The following is a 16,016-nucleotide window of genomic DNA, read 5'->3' as shown; positions in this document are numbered from 1 at the left end:
GTTCACATTGTCAGGGTTTACATTCTGTTACTACAGATGTATTAGTAAAACATTAGGAAGGATTCAGAAAAAGATCATGCAGAGCCAGTGAGATAGCTCAGTGGACTAAGTGCATTCTTAGGCAAGCACAGGGACCATGGTTTGATTCCCCAGCATCACATGCCTCGCCAGCTCTGCCCTCAGGCACAGTGAGCTGGCCACCAGGACCGAGAATGGTGGTGCAGGCCTATAATCCCCGTGATGGGAGGGCTGAAAGGAGAAGGATCACTATGAGTCCGAACTGCATAGTGACACCCTGTACCAAATACATTAAAAAATAAAGAAAAGAAAAAGATGATGCAGGGAAAGGGGGGGGGGGACAGAAAGATCTCAGCTATTTAGGGAACATCACTTCTCTTCTTGGTCATTACCTTCTCCTGCCCTAACCTGGAGGTATTGGGTTTCTGGGCACCGTGGGCCAGCCATTAATGTCCAGGAAAACCCACATCTGGCCCCTGCAGTCTAGACATCACTTCCTGTTCACCCAGCTACTGAGGTCACGCCTAGCCATAGCACCCTTGGACAGTACTGTCTGATCTTGCAGAGAAGCCCCGTGAGGCGGTATGCTTTCTGGCCAGCATGGTGTGGATCCGCCTGCCCCCTACGGCCATGTGCTGCTGCTGCTGCTGCATGTCGGGCTGCAATTACAGTTGAAACAGCTCACTTGGTTCTGCCATTTCTATTACTTTGCAGTGTATAGACACAACCTCTCTATGAATACATTCCCATTGCAAAACATTGATACAGCAGATCAAAAGCAGCTCCTGAGTACCAACCCTTCCCTAATGGGATGACACCACTTAGTGCACAGCTTTCTGGACCCCTTGCTCTGACTTTACTTAGAAACAATCAGTCACACTCAGATGTATGCACAACTCCCCTGTAGACACTGCCACAGCATATATTGTATTGCTTTGTGGGTTTTTTTCTTACATAAATGGTATACTTAAATGTCATTCCAGAACGTCATTGTTCTACTCACTGAGAACCTTCCAGATCTGTATAGAGTTCCACAATTTCCTTTTAAGTGCTGTTTAACATCCCACAGTATGAACGTGCTTTTTTCTGATTAGGGATGTGGAAGTGTATTTTGTTTTGTAGGGTAAATGCTAAGGAATGAATCTATTAATTAAATCTGTACATTTTAAGTTATTACAGGGCTGGGTTTCTTTAGCTCAGCGGCAGAGCTCATGCTTAGCATGGAAATAAACCCCTAGGTTCAATCCTCAGTACCACACAAAAGTACACATGTGTATCATAGAACCTTCTGGTCTTGTGCTGGTGTGCACATCCACTGGCAATCTGTGAGAAGGCCCTCTCTGGCTTTGCTCACAGCCCTTCCACCCCCAGGCCGGGACCTGAAGTCATGAGACAGAGGTCCCTGCCTTGGGACTTGGGCTTTGGATACCTTGTGTTGCTCAGGGGGTACTCATTTCCAGGAGCCTCCGGTAGATGTCACCAGGAAGGCCCCTGTGCTAGTGTGAGAAAGAGAAGCCATTTAATAAAACGGTGCACTGGAGGCGTTATTTTCAAAGGTCCTTTTTAGAAAGGTACTTTAATGGTCCTGACCTCAAAAGGCAGAGAACAAGCCTACCGTTTTCTTTTCCGCCCCTATTCTGCGACCACCTAGTACTTCTCCAAGACAACCAATATCTTCTCTTTGTTGTGTATTCCTCTTGAAATACTCTGTGCATGTGTATGCAAAGTGTACGTGTACAGGTCCCACCTTTTATCCCACTGGACACAAATTCTGACATGGTGTGAATGCAGTGCAATGGTTAAAAAGTCATAAAGCCAAGTTTTCTTGGTTTGGATCTCAGCTGTGTCACATTATCTGCATATCCTCTAAGCAAATTTCTTCATTTCTCTCAATTTCTCCATCTGCAAAATGGAGATTACTGTTCAAGAATCACTAAAATGACTAAATGATAGCATTTATAAAGCCCTGAAAACTATCTTTAGAACATAATAAGCATGAATTCATATATTAAAGAGGAAAAAAAAGAGATCTGTCCAGCTGCACTTTATTTTTTAACAACATATTCTTAAAATTTAATCATCCCCTTTCCAAAGTCTGTGATGCCCCATGTAGATAAGACACAGAGTGTTTACCAGGCCCCTAATGACAGTCATCATCTGTTCTTCTGCTATTAAAACCACTCACTGATGAACAGCCCTGTGTGCGGCCATCCTGCTTACGTGTGAATGGCTGTGGGATGAACTGAAGTTGGGATCAAGTCCTAACGCTGGCAGCTGCCGCTGCATTGCCCTCCTGAAACTTACACCTTCACCAGCAGTGTAAGGGCGGGCCTGTGCTCAAGCCCCAGGGACATGCTGCTAGGGAGCTTTTGATCTTTGCCCAAGAGATAAGAATGGGGTCTGGATGTGGTTTAATTTGCACATCTCTTCAGGAGTGAGGGTGGGATCTTTTCATGTGCTTCCAAGCTCTTCCTGTGTCCTGCTCTGTGAGCTTTCTCCATTTTGGGGGGATGCCTTATAATTTACTGAATGCAATTTATTACTTGCTGATTGCTGTGCTTTTGATCTATTAAGAAAATTCACTTACTGTGATGTGAGTTATTTTCCTCAGTATTTCACTTGTCTTTTACTTTCCTTTATGGGAATGTACTGTCCTGTATGAATGAATATATATAATTGTATATATACTATATAAATATATATACAATACATTATATATTTACATATGTATATAATTTGTACATGAATTTGTCAATCTTTTCTATATTGGCTGCTCAGGGTGTATCACAGAATAACCTAGAACCTTCATTACTCTTATATATGATAAAAGAAATTGCTCAGGATTCTGGGGTAATTTTTAGTACTTCTATGGTTTTCTTCACCTTTTCAACATTTAAATCCTGTACGCACTATGGAGTTTATCCTAATACACATGGGAGCAGTGGAGCTGATCAAGGTCTGAAGGCTCATCCTACCCTTCCGACCAAGCAACTTTTCTTCCCCCTTCCAAGGGGTGCCTTCCCCTACCTCCACCTCCCTCGGATTTCATGTGCAGTGGTCTTCTGCACCTGTGCCACCACCACAGGCTACTGTGACTTCCTCATGCTTGTGTCCTTTCCCAGTACTACGCCCTCCAGGGCAATCCTTACTACTCCTGGACGACCACCCCACTTGTCCTGACTGCTTCCTCCTCCCCAGCTGCCTGCTGAAGATGGACCATGAATGCTCTTCTTTATCTGAGGTCCTTGAAGAGGGAGCTTGTTTCCTCTTCTTTGAAGATTACAAATAATCAGCCCTTCTCCCACAGCCTTTCTACCCAGCCCTGTCCCTGTCTCTCAGAGGAGACCTCATCTCCAGTCCACTGCAGTCAGAGGGTGGGGGAAATGCCTTCACTTTCTCAAAGCCCTTCTTAATCTTGGCTCTCCCTATTCCTTAGTGCAAGCACCTCTTACCTTCTTAAACCATTTAAAGAAAGTTTATTTGAAGTGGCAGGTGTCATTAATGCTTTAAAATTAGAACTACAGAGAACAGTGGCCAGGGTCCCTGGCATGCCCCCAGGGCGCACTGAGACTAACTGAAACTGGGCATGGTGGAACATGCCTGTAATCCCAGCACTTGAGAGGCTGAAAACAGGAGAATCACTATGAGTCCAATCTACATAGTGAGACCCTGTAGATCCTGTCCTAAATACAGAAAAATAAAAATAAAATTAGAACGAAAAAGATAGTAAAATGTAATTTCCAAAAGGGTCACTGGGTATAAAAAAAAGATATATATTTTTATATAAATAGATATATTACTATTTATAGTATATATGATATCTATATCACTATATAGCTCTGAAATATTATATAGTGACATATATATATACACACACACACCACTAGACATATATACACACCACTAGACATAAATACACGACAGTTAAGAGAGAGATACTGCAAATTGCTATTAACTCATCAGAAGGAAAGGTATATGCCTACTGCCTGTTTGGTTTCTCATGCCTGTATCTTATGAGTAATTACTTTGAAGATAACAGTGCACAATGTGCTGAACATTGTTATTGTCTTGTTTTGCAATTTTATATCGTTATTTTTCTTTTAAAAGAAGTTGTAGTGATTGCCTGAGCCACATTCCTTAGAAGCCAGACAGCAGCACCCCCACGCACATCCTCTGTACACGGACTGTACATCACCAGAGCGGCACCCTTCCTGGATTTTCTAACAGTGCTAGAAAAATCAGTCCTTTCAAACATGCAGTTTTAGAGAAAACAGTGACGTAAATTGCATGTTTTAAGGCAAATCTGTCCCTTCTCACTTGGAGTTTTTGGCCTTCTGATTCTTCACTGTTTACAGCCAAGGTAGCAGTTCTCATGGAGGAGGCAGTCTGAGCTGAACCCACACCTGCCCAACACCTGCAAGGAACTAGGGGTAAGGGGTCTAGGCTGCTGGTGAGATCAGTGTTTTACATCCCTGAGTTGCACAGAACAGCAAACTGCCTGAGACTGTTCATTTTGAAATCCACCAGTATTAATCATTTGTCAATATAAGATAACACACACCACAAATGATCTTCAGAGTAGAACCACCCTATACCCACTACCATTTTCAGTGTTATTTGCTGTCCCTTGCTACACAGTACTATAGATGAAAGCCAAAATGCTAAGTGCAAATCCTAACTGCTATTCTTTTTCCATGTGTGATGTTGCAAGTTTTAAAATCCTTGGTTACTGGCCCTTGGGATCTTGAAAGAGATGTACACAGTAAGGCTGACCAGGAGACCTCATGTGTTGGGCTGCTCTTGGTACGCAGTAGTCAGCTTTCCATCGCTGTAACAAAATACTTGAGATAATCAATTTAGAAAAAGAAAAGGTTTATTTTGGGAGACAGTTCAGAAGGCTTCAGTCCCTGGTCATAGCCTGTGGCAAGACCGTACATCATGCTGGAGCATATGTGGCAGAACAAAAAAAGAGCAGGAGGCTGAGGTCCCACTGTCCCCTTCAAGGATCTGCTCCCCAGTGATCTAAGACTTCCCACGAGGCGCCGCTTCTCAAAGGTTCCACCATGTACCAGTAGTGCCTTGAAGGGGGCAGGAGCCATAATATATGGCCCTGTGGCACACATGCCAGGTGCAGGCTGTGGCACCGCAGTACATGGATTAGTACGCTACAAGCATCCGTAGAGAGTCCAGCACCCAAGAAAGTCTTTAAATAATTTAGCTATTAATTGACTTGACAAACTGTCAATTTTAGGAAGTCAGTTGATGATGGAGGACACCTTAATTTGGTGACAATATGGCAGTTTAGACAGGATACAAAGGGTCTCCGGCCGTCTTCAGAGATTTTGGTGCCCAGACAGTGCAATGTATTAGTGAAAACCAGCTCTTCGCTGCTAACTTGGCCTCGGGCCCTTCGACCCAAGGGCAGAGCTGCTTTCCTGAAAAGGAGGCTGTCCTGGGCACACTGCCAGCCAGGCCACGTCTTCATTAACTCCACTGGGAAAGGTCAGACCCCCTGTAGTAAGGATTTATTTCCTTTGGGGAATTACTCTTTAGTCAAGGAATTCCCGAATTTAATAAGGAAGAGCCATCTCTCTGTGGTCACTTCTAAGAGATACACTCTAGATAAACCACATGCCGTCTTCCTAGGATGACATAGTTCAAAGTGGGAAAAACAACCCACAACAACATAAAAGCCTGTACTACAAACTGCAAACATTGGCATGTATGGTTTTTTTTTCCATAAAAAATGTTATCAAAAACAGTGCCGTGATTACTGCCTCTCTAGCCACAGCTCTGACCTTGGGGAGCTCAGGGAGCAACCTGAAGCCCCTCCCGAGCCCAGCAAGCCCCTGGGCTGTGGAAGGCATTTGCTCTCACAGGGACAGAGGGCCTCCGGCCGGTGCGCACTAACCCAGCTCCTTTGGGTCTGTGTTGCAGGGATCATGTATCGCAAGTCCTGTGCGTCTTCGGCCGCCTGTCTCATCGCCTCTGCCGGGTACCAGTCCTTCTGCTCCCCGGGGAAACTGAACTCAGTGTGCATCAGCTGCTGCAACACACCTCTGTGCAACGGGCCCAGGCCCAAGAAAAGGGGCAGCTTCGCCTCGGCCCTCAGGCCCACGCGCCCCACCACCGCCCTGCTCCTCCAATTAGCCCTCCTCTTGGCACACTGCTGAAGCTCAAGCAGCTACCAGCCCTCCTGCCTTGTTCTTCAGGCCCCTGAGCCCCACCCCCTTGAGTTTATTCTGAGTGTCCTTCATTCTGGGTAGAGAAGAAGCTGTTCTATTTTTGTTCCTTTGCAAATAGTGCAAGAGCTCCCTGCAAGTAAAACAACCAGTCCACCTGAACAGTGTACACTTGAAGGAAGAGGCTGGCTCGCAGGTCAGCACCCCTGCCCGTAGAAGCCAGGGTCCAGGGCAGGTTGGCAACATCAGCCCTTAGCAGCCACCAAGGTGAGCGCCTGCCTGCTGAGAAGCCTCTGGCTTCCCCATGTCCCTGAGGGGGGCGCAGCTCATGTGAGGGTGACGCTGCTTGGCAGGGAGGGCCACGTCCCATTCTCTTGACCTTCAGACCTCGTGCTCCTGGAAACCATTCTCTGCGGCAGAGCTGACTGGCTTCATCTCCAAGTTGGGCTGTGCTGCCTCCTCACTCAGAGACTGAGGCTTCGATTCAGGCATGGGCTGGCTCTGAAATGTGCTCAAGAAAACCTTATTAGGTCTCCTTGCAGAGGAATTGCGCTGGGAAGCGAAGAGGAGGAGCGGGCTGCGGGTGGCGCGTGCGCTGCTGGCGCAGGAGCTATCCTGGGCGCGCAGGCGTCTCTCCTGGTTGGCGTGGAGCAGCGTCAGGCGGCAGCGCAGCACCTGCCGGAACACCCTGCGGAACTGCTGCGAGGACACGTTGTACAGGAGCGGGTTCACCACCGAGCTGAGGTAGAAGAAGGTGTCCGAGAAGGGGAGCAGGATCATGTAGGCCCGAAAGTAGGACTTGGTCCAGTCGTGCTTGGGCTGGGCGGCAGCCATGATCCTGCGGATCTGGTTTGGCATCCAGCACACAGCTAACGTCACAACAATCAGCCCTGAGCAGGCAAGGGAGGGGGGAAGAGAAGAAGCAGCATGAGAACAAAAATAAACAAAAAAAATCATAAAATATTTAGCCCCTCGGTTCTGTGCTTACTGGCCAGGAAATGGTACCAATTTATCAATGTTGTGCTTGACAGCTTCTTTTGCCACCAGCAAGAGAGAATTTAACGCTGTTTCAAGCTCAGGGGAGTTGGCTCTGTTAAAGACCATTAAATGCTTTAGACAGTGTATTTATACCTGTTGATGCCTGTTAATTTAAAAAATGTTTTCATTGTTGCTCGTGTATCCAGAAAATATTTTATGCTGTCCATAACTCTGGTTTTGTCTTTTTGTTTTAAAGAAATAGATGTATTCATATGGTACAGCCATACAAGATGAAGCAGTATTTGTATTTTAAAGAATGTCTGCATAAAGAAAACCCTTTGATATTTTTAAGTCAGATGAAAGTAGTTTCCCCTTTGGTAATGAAGAAACATTTAACAACACTGACTTTGCATTTGGTCTCAGAAGAAAATCAAGGTCAAGAATGCTTTTTGGATGTACATGTGTGGGGCATGCACATCTCCAACCATGACGCTGGTAGCCACCACAGCGCCTCTGCTTCAGTCCGGTCACTCTTAGCTTCATCATCACTTCCATCTTTGTGTGGGAAAAATTTATCCAGAGCAACAACAGAATCCTGAGTTTAGCTAGGAACACTAACCGCATTGCGTTTGTGGCGCTAAACTGCAGCGTCTGCAGTCTGGAAACCATCAGGCCCTGGACGGGAGAGGTGCGCAGTGCACCCTGTGTGGGCCAGGTCTGAGCTGACCGCATGCGTGTGTGCGTTTGTACCCCCACACTGCTTGCATTCTGACATGCTCATCCCTGTTCCTGCTGTTCTGGCAGAAAAAGATGTTCTGTAGCCCATGAACAACTGAAGTCATAGTTATCCTAAGAGTTGATCTACACTGAGAAAGCAAGGAAGATCAGCCCATCTCCCGGGCATCTGCCCTTTTTTCTTGGAAGCCAAGAACCCAGAATCTAAGTTCTCACATAGAGAGCTGATAGCTTAAAATTGTATTTTTGTGTTCAGGAATGCTTCCTCCCGCTCCAAAATTTGAGTCACAAGGAAAATTCATTCATATTTTCAAACCCTCTGATTTTCTAGGAAACCACAGAGCAGTAATAGTTGGCAGAGATTGATTCTTGCCTATGATTGATGGCAAATATTTCAGTAATAAATGCTTTGAGAAAAAGCCATGTTCATGCACCCAGGGTTGGCTTCCTGCTCTCACCCACCTGAGCACCCCTCGCCTGGTGGCTGAGAGACCATGGCGTGTTCTACAGCACTGAAATAGCTCAGTGTCCCCAAGGACAAATCTCCATAATGCCCATCTGTCAGCCAGGAAAGCCTAGGAAACTCTGTTCCCTTGTTAATTTCCAAGTGTTCTTCCTGTCAAACCTCAGCCCTGGCTTTGAAATACAAGCCAATTTGCTTATTTCTTCCCTTTGAATCTGCTACCCTGAGAACAGTCAGTAAATCTAAAAATAAAATAGGCAAAGTAACATATTGATTTGATGAAAAGGCAAAAAGAAACTATCTTAAGTCAAGAGTATATTCCTAATCACCTAGTTACAGCTGCTGGAGGAAAGGGGGAAAAAAATCAACATTTTTCTGATTAAAAAAATACTTGCATGGGAACGTGGGGGCTTTTTTCACTGTTTTGAGGAACATGGATGCTTCCAGCCACCTGTGCTAGCACAAATTTGTCCTCAGGTTTCTGTTCCTTGTCTTTATCTCACACAGCTCTGAGGGAGTGGTTCATCCCGTTAGCTCTGAAGGAGCTAAGAAGCCTCCCATGCCTGAGCTAGCTCTATGTCCTCACAAAGCTCTCCATTTTTCTTCAGTCCCTGACTTTCACAGAACAAGTACAACTGTCTTCATCTAAGCAGCTGGTTCTCAGAACGTGGAAGTCGAGTGATTGATTGATTTTAGAGGTGTATGCTACATTGCAGGAGGCGGTTCTTTGGGCAGCAAACCTACAGCAGCAAAGAGAGCACCACGTACTTGCCACGGGCTGCTTTTAAAGGCAGCAAGCAAAGGCAGTGAGAAGAGGAAGGTCGTAGGGCAAAGGGAGAGGAGTTACAAAGTCATTTCTGCCCTGTGTTTCTCATTCCCCTGACCGCTTCCTTACATGACCTTTATTGGGCTGTTAGCTTCACACACACACACACACACACACACACACTTGCTGAGCCTCACTCCTCTTTGATCTTTGCATCAAGAGCAGAAGAGTTTGGTAAAGACTAAGACCCAGCATAGAGAGGAGATAGGATTGAGGTAGACTGAGACCTGTCGCTGGGGCTGTAGTTCCAGCCAGGATACATTTCTTGTTCTGAAATGGAAATGAGCTAATTAAGAGAGAGGTGGCTCATTCTGAATAAGCAGCAGCAAATGAGAACACAGCTAAGAGACTATCAACAAGGAAAAGAAAGGAAAGGTGACTTTTCTAGATGTAGCAGGATAGGTGCGAGAGCAAGTACAAGCCAGGACAAGAGACAATGGATCCAAGCAGAAGCAGACCAAGCACCTGCTTCGGCGGAGCACAGCAGCCGGGTTCCACGGCAGCATTCTATGCCAACTCTGCCTTGGGAGTGCACTGAAATGGTGATTGAGCCTGGGCATGGTGGCGCGTACCTGTAATCCCAGTGCTTGGGAGGCCAAAAACAGAAGGATCCCTACAAGTCTGATCTATGCAGTGAGACCCTGTAGACCCTGCACCAAATGCATTTTTAAAAAAGGAAGTGGGCCAGAACTTTACAGTTGTCACCTTACAACCTTACATCCAACAGGTCGTGAAATAGAACCAGGAATAAAGCTGAAGGTGGTGGGCTTTTCTCTCGGTCATTCTCTAAGCGCACTACTTCTTTCCCATGCATTTCATACCCCACAACCTGCTCAGCTCTGACTGGTGAGATAAGCACAGGATCTTCATTTAGCAAATGCAGAGTCAACACCCAGATACTAGCCGTACAAAAGCCACAACCAGGACCCATGATTGCCAGACTCCAAGACCCCTGATCATTATTTTTCTTCAAAATCAAGTATTTTCAGTTTCTCATAGTTTCAGTTTGAAACTACAGGAACACAAGAAAACAAACATTAACCACTATTCCACCATGTAAAATGGACACCAAGCAGCTCTATCTAGTGAAAATATAGAATTAGTCATATATTTAAAATTTTTGAATAATCATTGAAATAGATGAAATCAACTTTAATATTTAATTCAACATACAAGAAACACCATTTCACGTGGTTTTAACATGTAATGCATACAACAGTTATTGAGACATTGCATTTTTCATACTTAATCTACAAAACTCAGTGTGATTTTTACTTTTACAGCACATCTGAGCTGAGAGCAGTGGCCATGGCTAGTGTCCATCATACAGGACAGCTCAGAGGAACATAATCCTTCCTAGCTCTTCTAGAAAGTCTCCTCATCTGCTCTCCCTCCCACTCCCCCATCCTGTCCCTTTTCCAAACTCACACACAGTCATGTCACTCCAAGCAAGCCCTCAGAACTCATGCACATAATCCATATTTGCAATAGTATAATCTAAAACCTGATCATATTCTCATGTGTGACTTCTTGCCGAGTGTGCAGAATAGGTTATCTAGTGCTTTTGTAGAAAGCCTTCCATAGAAAGGAACTCCACATTATTTAAAGTTTAATTCTGGAAGCACACAGCTATGTTTTGTACTTAGTGCAAAATTTGCCTGGCCATTTTGTACAATAATGCACGTTGTACCAACTACCTGGCCCAGACACTGAAACAGACTTCTCCCACCTCAGCTGGAGGTGGCAGAATGGCTAATGCATTTCTTCTTGTGTTTTGAAGATAGGTTTTGTCCTAGAAAATAGGGCCTGGGGCATTCAGGTACATAACAAATGTGGCACTGTAACAGGCACTGAAACAGGCACTAAAATGGGCACTGTAACCGGGAGGTTAGCCTCACTGGGCAAGTAAACCAAACTAGCTCCCTTCTGCACTTGGTCATTTTATGATGACAGGTAATTGTTCATTTTTACACTTGAAAACGTTCATTATTTTAAGTGATACACTGTTGAGAATAAATATCATGGCCCAAGGTAACTTTCTATTCTGGCTGTTTGCAGTTGGTTCAACTCTAGTTCCAGCTGTGCTGTAGCTAAGACAAAGCTTTAAAGCCTTCTTCATGCTTTAATAGAGTGTATTAAAATTTTGACTAAATTTATGTTTTTCTGCAATCAATGTGGACTTGTGTATTACATTGGGGGAAAAAAATCTATACTGCTTTATGCTGTGTGGTGCCACGTGCAGCCCGCAGTTAAATAGCTTCACTGTGAACTTGAATGAAGATCAGTGAACTGAACTCACCCACGTAGAGCAGGTAAACTGTTTTAACTGAATTATTGCTAGGTCTGTGTTATACGCTAGGCAGCCTTACACTAAAAACACCTTTGTATGTTTTTCTACATATTTTCATTCTTCCTTCTTGATCACCAAGCTAAATGACAACCGCATTTAGATAATATCAACAGCAACAGCCATTAGATAATAACAGAGGCTCATCTTTGACAAAATAGTGTTTCAAAAACAGAAAGTAATACAGTTGCCCAACAGCATCCTACACCATCCTACACTACGGTCCAGTGTTCCAAAGGCATTCGAGGCAGCCTGCTTGGCTGAACTTTCAGGAATGGATTCGCTTCTGCCTGGGACATGGCAGCATTGATGTATCTGACTCGCCCCTCCCTGCTAGCTTTAAAGTGCAGATTATCTATTTGTGTGTTCCCCGCAGTACACCTTACAGTCAGGAGACTCAAAGAACAGGAAGAGAACTTAGGAGAGTAGCCCATATTTTAAAAATGTGGAAACAGACTCTCCCAGGATCACCCCACCTTGCTCCTCAAACACAATATCCTATCCTTGGTTGTACAGTGAGGATGTTATCTCTTGCTGCAGTTTTAGGCTTTTTATTCTTGAGTGCTGACCACAACATGAGCTACAGTGACATGCAGATCAATACAGCACCTCCTCCAGTGTTCAGCTTTAGGACCAGAAGCCTATTCCCCAAGAATAGGCTTTCAGCAAAATCCTGGGGCACACATGTCCCCTGAAGAAGAAAGTAAAACCTAGCCTAATGTAGCTGCAACATGTTTAGCCAATAAAATATGACTTCAGATCATGACCAGGTGAATTTGCCTACAAGGAGTCCATCTGTCTGTCCATCCATCCACCTATACAGCCAACCATCCATCACCTCTCTGTTTATCCATTCATCCAGAAAGCCACTGTTATCTATATTCATTGATCCATCCATCTTTTGTAAGTACCAACTTATAAAAAGATATTTCATTAGCATTAAGGTGGAAAGATCTGGAGACTTAATCTTCCCAAGCAACGTAGTTTGTACGATTTAAATAAATCCCAAATTTCTCCTTTTCCACCTGGCATTGGATTCTCATCACTGAAGACCTGAGAGCACAGTGGGGATGTTAAGGAGGATGTAGGGTTTCTTCTTATCACTAGTCTTTTTCTTGATGGTTCCTGCACCTGTTTTCTGGTTACAGCAAGCAAGAATTAGGCATCCCCCATTTCTTCCTAATGTATATTCCCCCAACTTCAGTCACTCAGCAGACATGTCTTGACTGGCTGTTGTGTGTTCTAAGCCCTCACCTTGCAAGATTCAGACCAGAAGTTATGGGGGAATAGGAGCCTAGGCAGCCATGACATGAAGTGGAGGAGCACGACAGCAGCCTTCTGAGAGCTATGAGGTTCAGTATAGCTGCAACAAAGGGATGTGTGGAGATGATGGGAAAACAGCCTGGCTAGAGAACACTCCATCACGTTTTGTGGATAATAAATAAACTTGCACATAGTAGAGTGAGGAACATCTGCTGTCAACTGACATTTAAATAGCAATTGCCATTGGAAAGTAAGCATATGGTTTGTTGAATGAAAAGCCAAGAAGAGACAAATACATCCAATAAAAGGTTTTAGCGCTTTCTGGATTTATACATTAGTGTTTGCCAATCTGTTTCTGCAAGCCTGTGGAGACCCTGATCACACTCACTGACCTTGTCTGACCTGAGAAGCCCAAGTCAGTGCCAACCTTGGTCCAGTTTCTAAGCTCCAAGACAGTATAGTTCACAGAGGGGCCCCTGGACTAGCAGCATCAGACACATCTAGAAACTTAATGTGAAAGCACTCTTAGGCCCTGACCCAAACCTATCACATCAGAGAGCGCAGGGCAAGAACCCAGCATCTGGTTCAGCCCTCTAGGTGATTCAGCTACCCACCCAATTGGAGAACACTAACCTAAGAGAAGCACAAGCTGAGGTGGAGCCCACATGACTGGCCATGGCATGTTCTGTCTCCCACGTGCCTTTGAAGCGTCATGTTTTCATCTGCGTCCACAGTGAGTGGCAGCCACCAAGGACTGCTGCCTCTGGCTTCCCTCCTTGACAACTGCCCTCCAGTTCATTATTCTGAGCCACTCTCCCTATTCACATCTAGTTTTCTTCTGCTCTCCTTCCCTGCCTTCCTTTCCTCTTCCTTTTTCTCTCTCCATTCCACTCCTGTCCTTTTCCACTTCCACGTCTCCATTTCTGAGCTTTTCCACTCACAAAGCAATGGAATCTCCTTTCTGTTCCCTGCTTTCTCTCCCTTTCCCCTCTGCCATCATTTCCATCATCACCACAAACCAAGCCATGTACAGCTTGGCCAGCAAAGACCTCTCGCTTTCCATTATCTTCTCAGATAACATCGCGGAGGTACCTGATTCTGTAGCAGGAAGTTCCTTGCTAGCCAAAGATGGCTGCCAGGGACTGCCACCACCGCCTGTGGTTAAGGTTGCTTGAAGAGAGTAGAGAGGCTTCAGATACAATGAAAATGGGGCCTACTGGGTCATTAAGTGAACACGCTCACCTCTGAGAGCCAATGTTATGTTCCATAGCCTCTGACCCGTGAGGTCTTGCTCGGATACCTGCTGGTGACCCATTAACTTGGAGATCTTTGTTTAAACAAGTCTGCCTTCTTTCTCTATTTCTTATTGAGACATTTTCTTTAGGAGAAGATAGAAGAGTTACTGGGGTTTGGTTTTCAGAGAAGGGCACAGGCCACAGCTTTAAAGTGATGTACACACCACAGATGGCTGCTTCTGTCCATGAAGACAGATGGTTTGATGTCCCATCCTTGCCCCAGCAATTTGATGGAGCTCAGAAAAGAATGCTCTCCCCAGTGCAACCCCATCCACCATGCGGGGGCCAGAGACCTCTGAAACATGGCACAGAAGCAGAATCCAAATGGCCTGCTATTTGCTAAGCATTCCATCCATCTCATTGTGTTCTACAAGCTTCAGTACAAGAAGAAAACTATAAATTGCTACAGTCACAAATATATATTTCTAAAATTAGCCCTCCTGTCTGCAAGCTGTAGGACAATCACTTGTGCTCAAAGTCAATAGCATTTAGGGTTGTCATTGTGGTTTAGTGCTTCTGTTCCTCTATGATGCATGGTCACTGAATAATTGGAACCTGTTAAATAAATATTTTTCTATGTGGATCTCAACTGTATATGGCTGTGTGGCTTTCTATGCAAGCAGACTACTCTAAATGCACTAATAGTAAAGTCCTCAAACATGGTATAGCTCCAAAAGCCTGGAGCTATTTCCTATTTCCCAGCAAAACCGACAAAACCGAAAGCTTCTTCCCTAATAGCACGTGGTGCATTGCTGGGCAGTGGTACTAGGGCACAATGTCGACAGCCTCCAGCCTACTGAGGAGACTGTGGCCCATAAGGAGAGCACACTGCTGAGGTGCCCCCCACCATGAATCTGTGCAGTAGTCACAGCGTGTTCACATTGTTTGATGGCCATTAGAATAGAATAGGACTTAGTTTCTCATCAATTTTAGTTTCCTATAAAAATGATTAAGACCATGAACAGCTGGTAAGAAAAAGATCTAAGAGATTCATATAGTGGTGAATCAGCTGAATTTCCAGAGAAGCAGGACAAAGATCCCAAATCCACAGAACCTATAAGGCCAAACACAGGGCCTCCCAGCCTGGCAGCAGAGCTCTTCAATAAGCTCCCCTTCGAGCCAATCTGGCCTGTGCTGCAGAAGGGAACTTGGGTTCTTATGGGGAGGAAGCACATAAACAGGCCTCAGATCTGTTGGCTGCTTCTCCTCTTGCCTGACGTCCCCACTGCCCCCAACGCTGCCTGGAGAACCAGAGTTATCTGTGATGGAGCTCAGGAGCAGCTGAACAGGGCCAGACACTCCTTCCCAGCATGGGGAGGTCCAGGAGAGGCTGTTCACAGAGCTGAGAGCTTCCTGGGGGGGATTCCTCTGCAGCTGCCTTCAGCATGGTAGCTTAATGCCCCCCATCCCTTCCCACCAACTTGCCCATAGTTATCTACACTAAAACCTCATTCATTTACGTTTCTCTCCAACATAGCCCCACAGTATATAAACAGAGAACAAGGGAAGGGCAATAGATGGAGTAGGATTTAGGAAGTCATATGTACCACAGAGACACAATGAAAACCTTCATTTCATCCCAAAATAATCCACCCCAAGAGCCCTTTAAAAGTCACAGTGCCCATGAAGATACTGTAAGAATTTTCCAGCAAAGCTGTAGCTCAAGACCCAAAGAAGATTTGGGTTGTGCCTTGAAGAAAGAAGCGTCCAGAGAATAGAGAGAAGGCCCCTGAGGAGCGCCTGGGGAAGGCAGCAGGACATGGCATCCATGCTCTATGCTGTGTGGCCTCAGAAGCCCGAAGCCGGATGAGCGTGAGCCTGAATTTCCATCTGGCCCTCACTTGGGCACATCTAAGTCATCTTGTGAGAAAATTTGGGAAAAGTAGAACACAGAAATGGACCTCTGCAC

The 16,016-nt window shown here is 45.2% G+C and overlaps 2 protein-coding genes across 3 annotated transcripts in view; one reads left to right on the top strand and one right to left on the bottom strand.

The window, feature by feature from the left end:
- Lypd1 (LY6/PLAUR domain containing 1) overlaps positions 1–6,338 on the top strand; it is a 28,246-nt gene extending 21,908 nt beyond the window's left edge. For both annotated transcript variants that reach the window (XM_023709698.1, XM_004626372.2), the window contains one exon: positions 5,956–6,338. In XM_023709698.1, coding sequence (XP_023565466.1) covers positions 5,956–6,191 — 236 coding nt within the window. In that variant the 3' untranslated portion in view covers positions 6,192–6,338. The remainder of the gene's footprint in view (positions 1–5,955) is intronic.
- A 112-nt stretch (positions 6,339–6,450) lies between these two features.
- Positions 6,451–16,016, bottom strand: part of Gpr39 (G protein-coupled receptor 39) — a 199,948-nt gene continuing 190,382 nt past the window's right edge. The window contains exon 3 of the mRNA XM_004626371.2: positions 6,451–7,090. Within this exon, the coding sequence (XP_004626428.1) occupies positions 6,582–7,090 (509 nt within the window). The 3' untranslated portion in view covers positions 6,451–6,581. The remainder of the gene's footprint in view (positions 7,091–16,016) is intronic.

Source organism: Octodon degus, unplaced genomic scaffold, assembly GCF_000260255.1.
Source record: "Octodon degus isolate 3935 unplaced genomic scaffold, OctDeg1.0 scaffold00014, whole genome shotgun sequence".
Lineage (NCBI taxonomy): Eukaryota > Metazoa > Chordata > Mammalia > Rodentia > Octodontidae > Octodon > Octodon degus.
The sequence above is the reverse complement of the archived record's forward strand: the minus strand, read 5'-3'. Positions and strand labels throughout refer to the sequence as shown.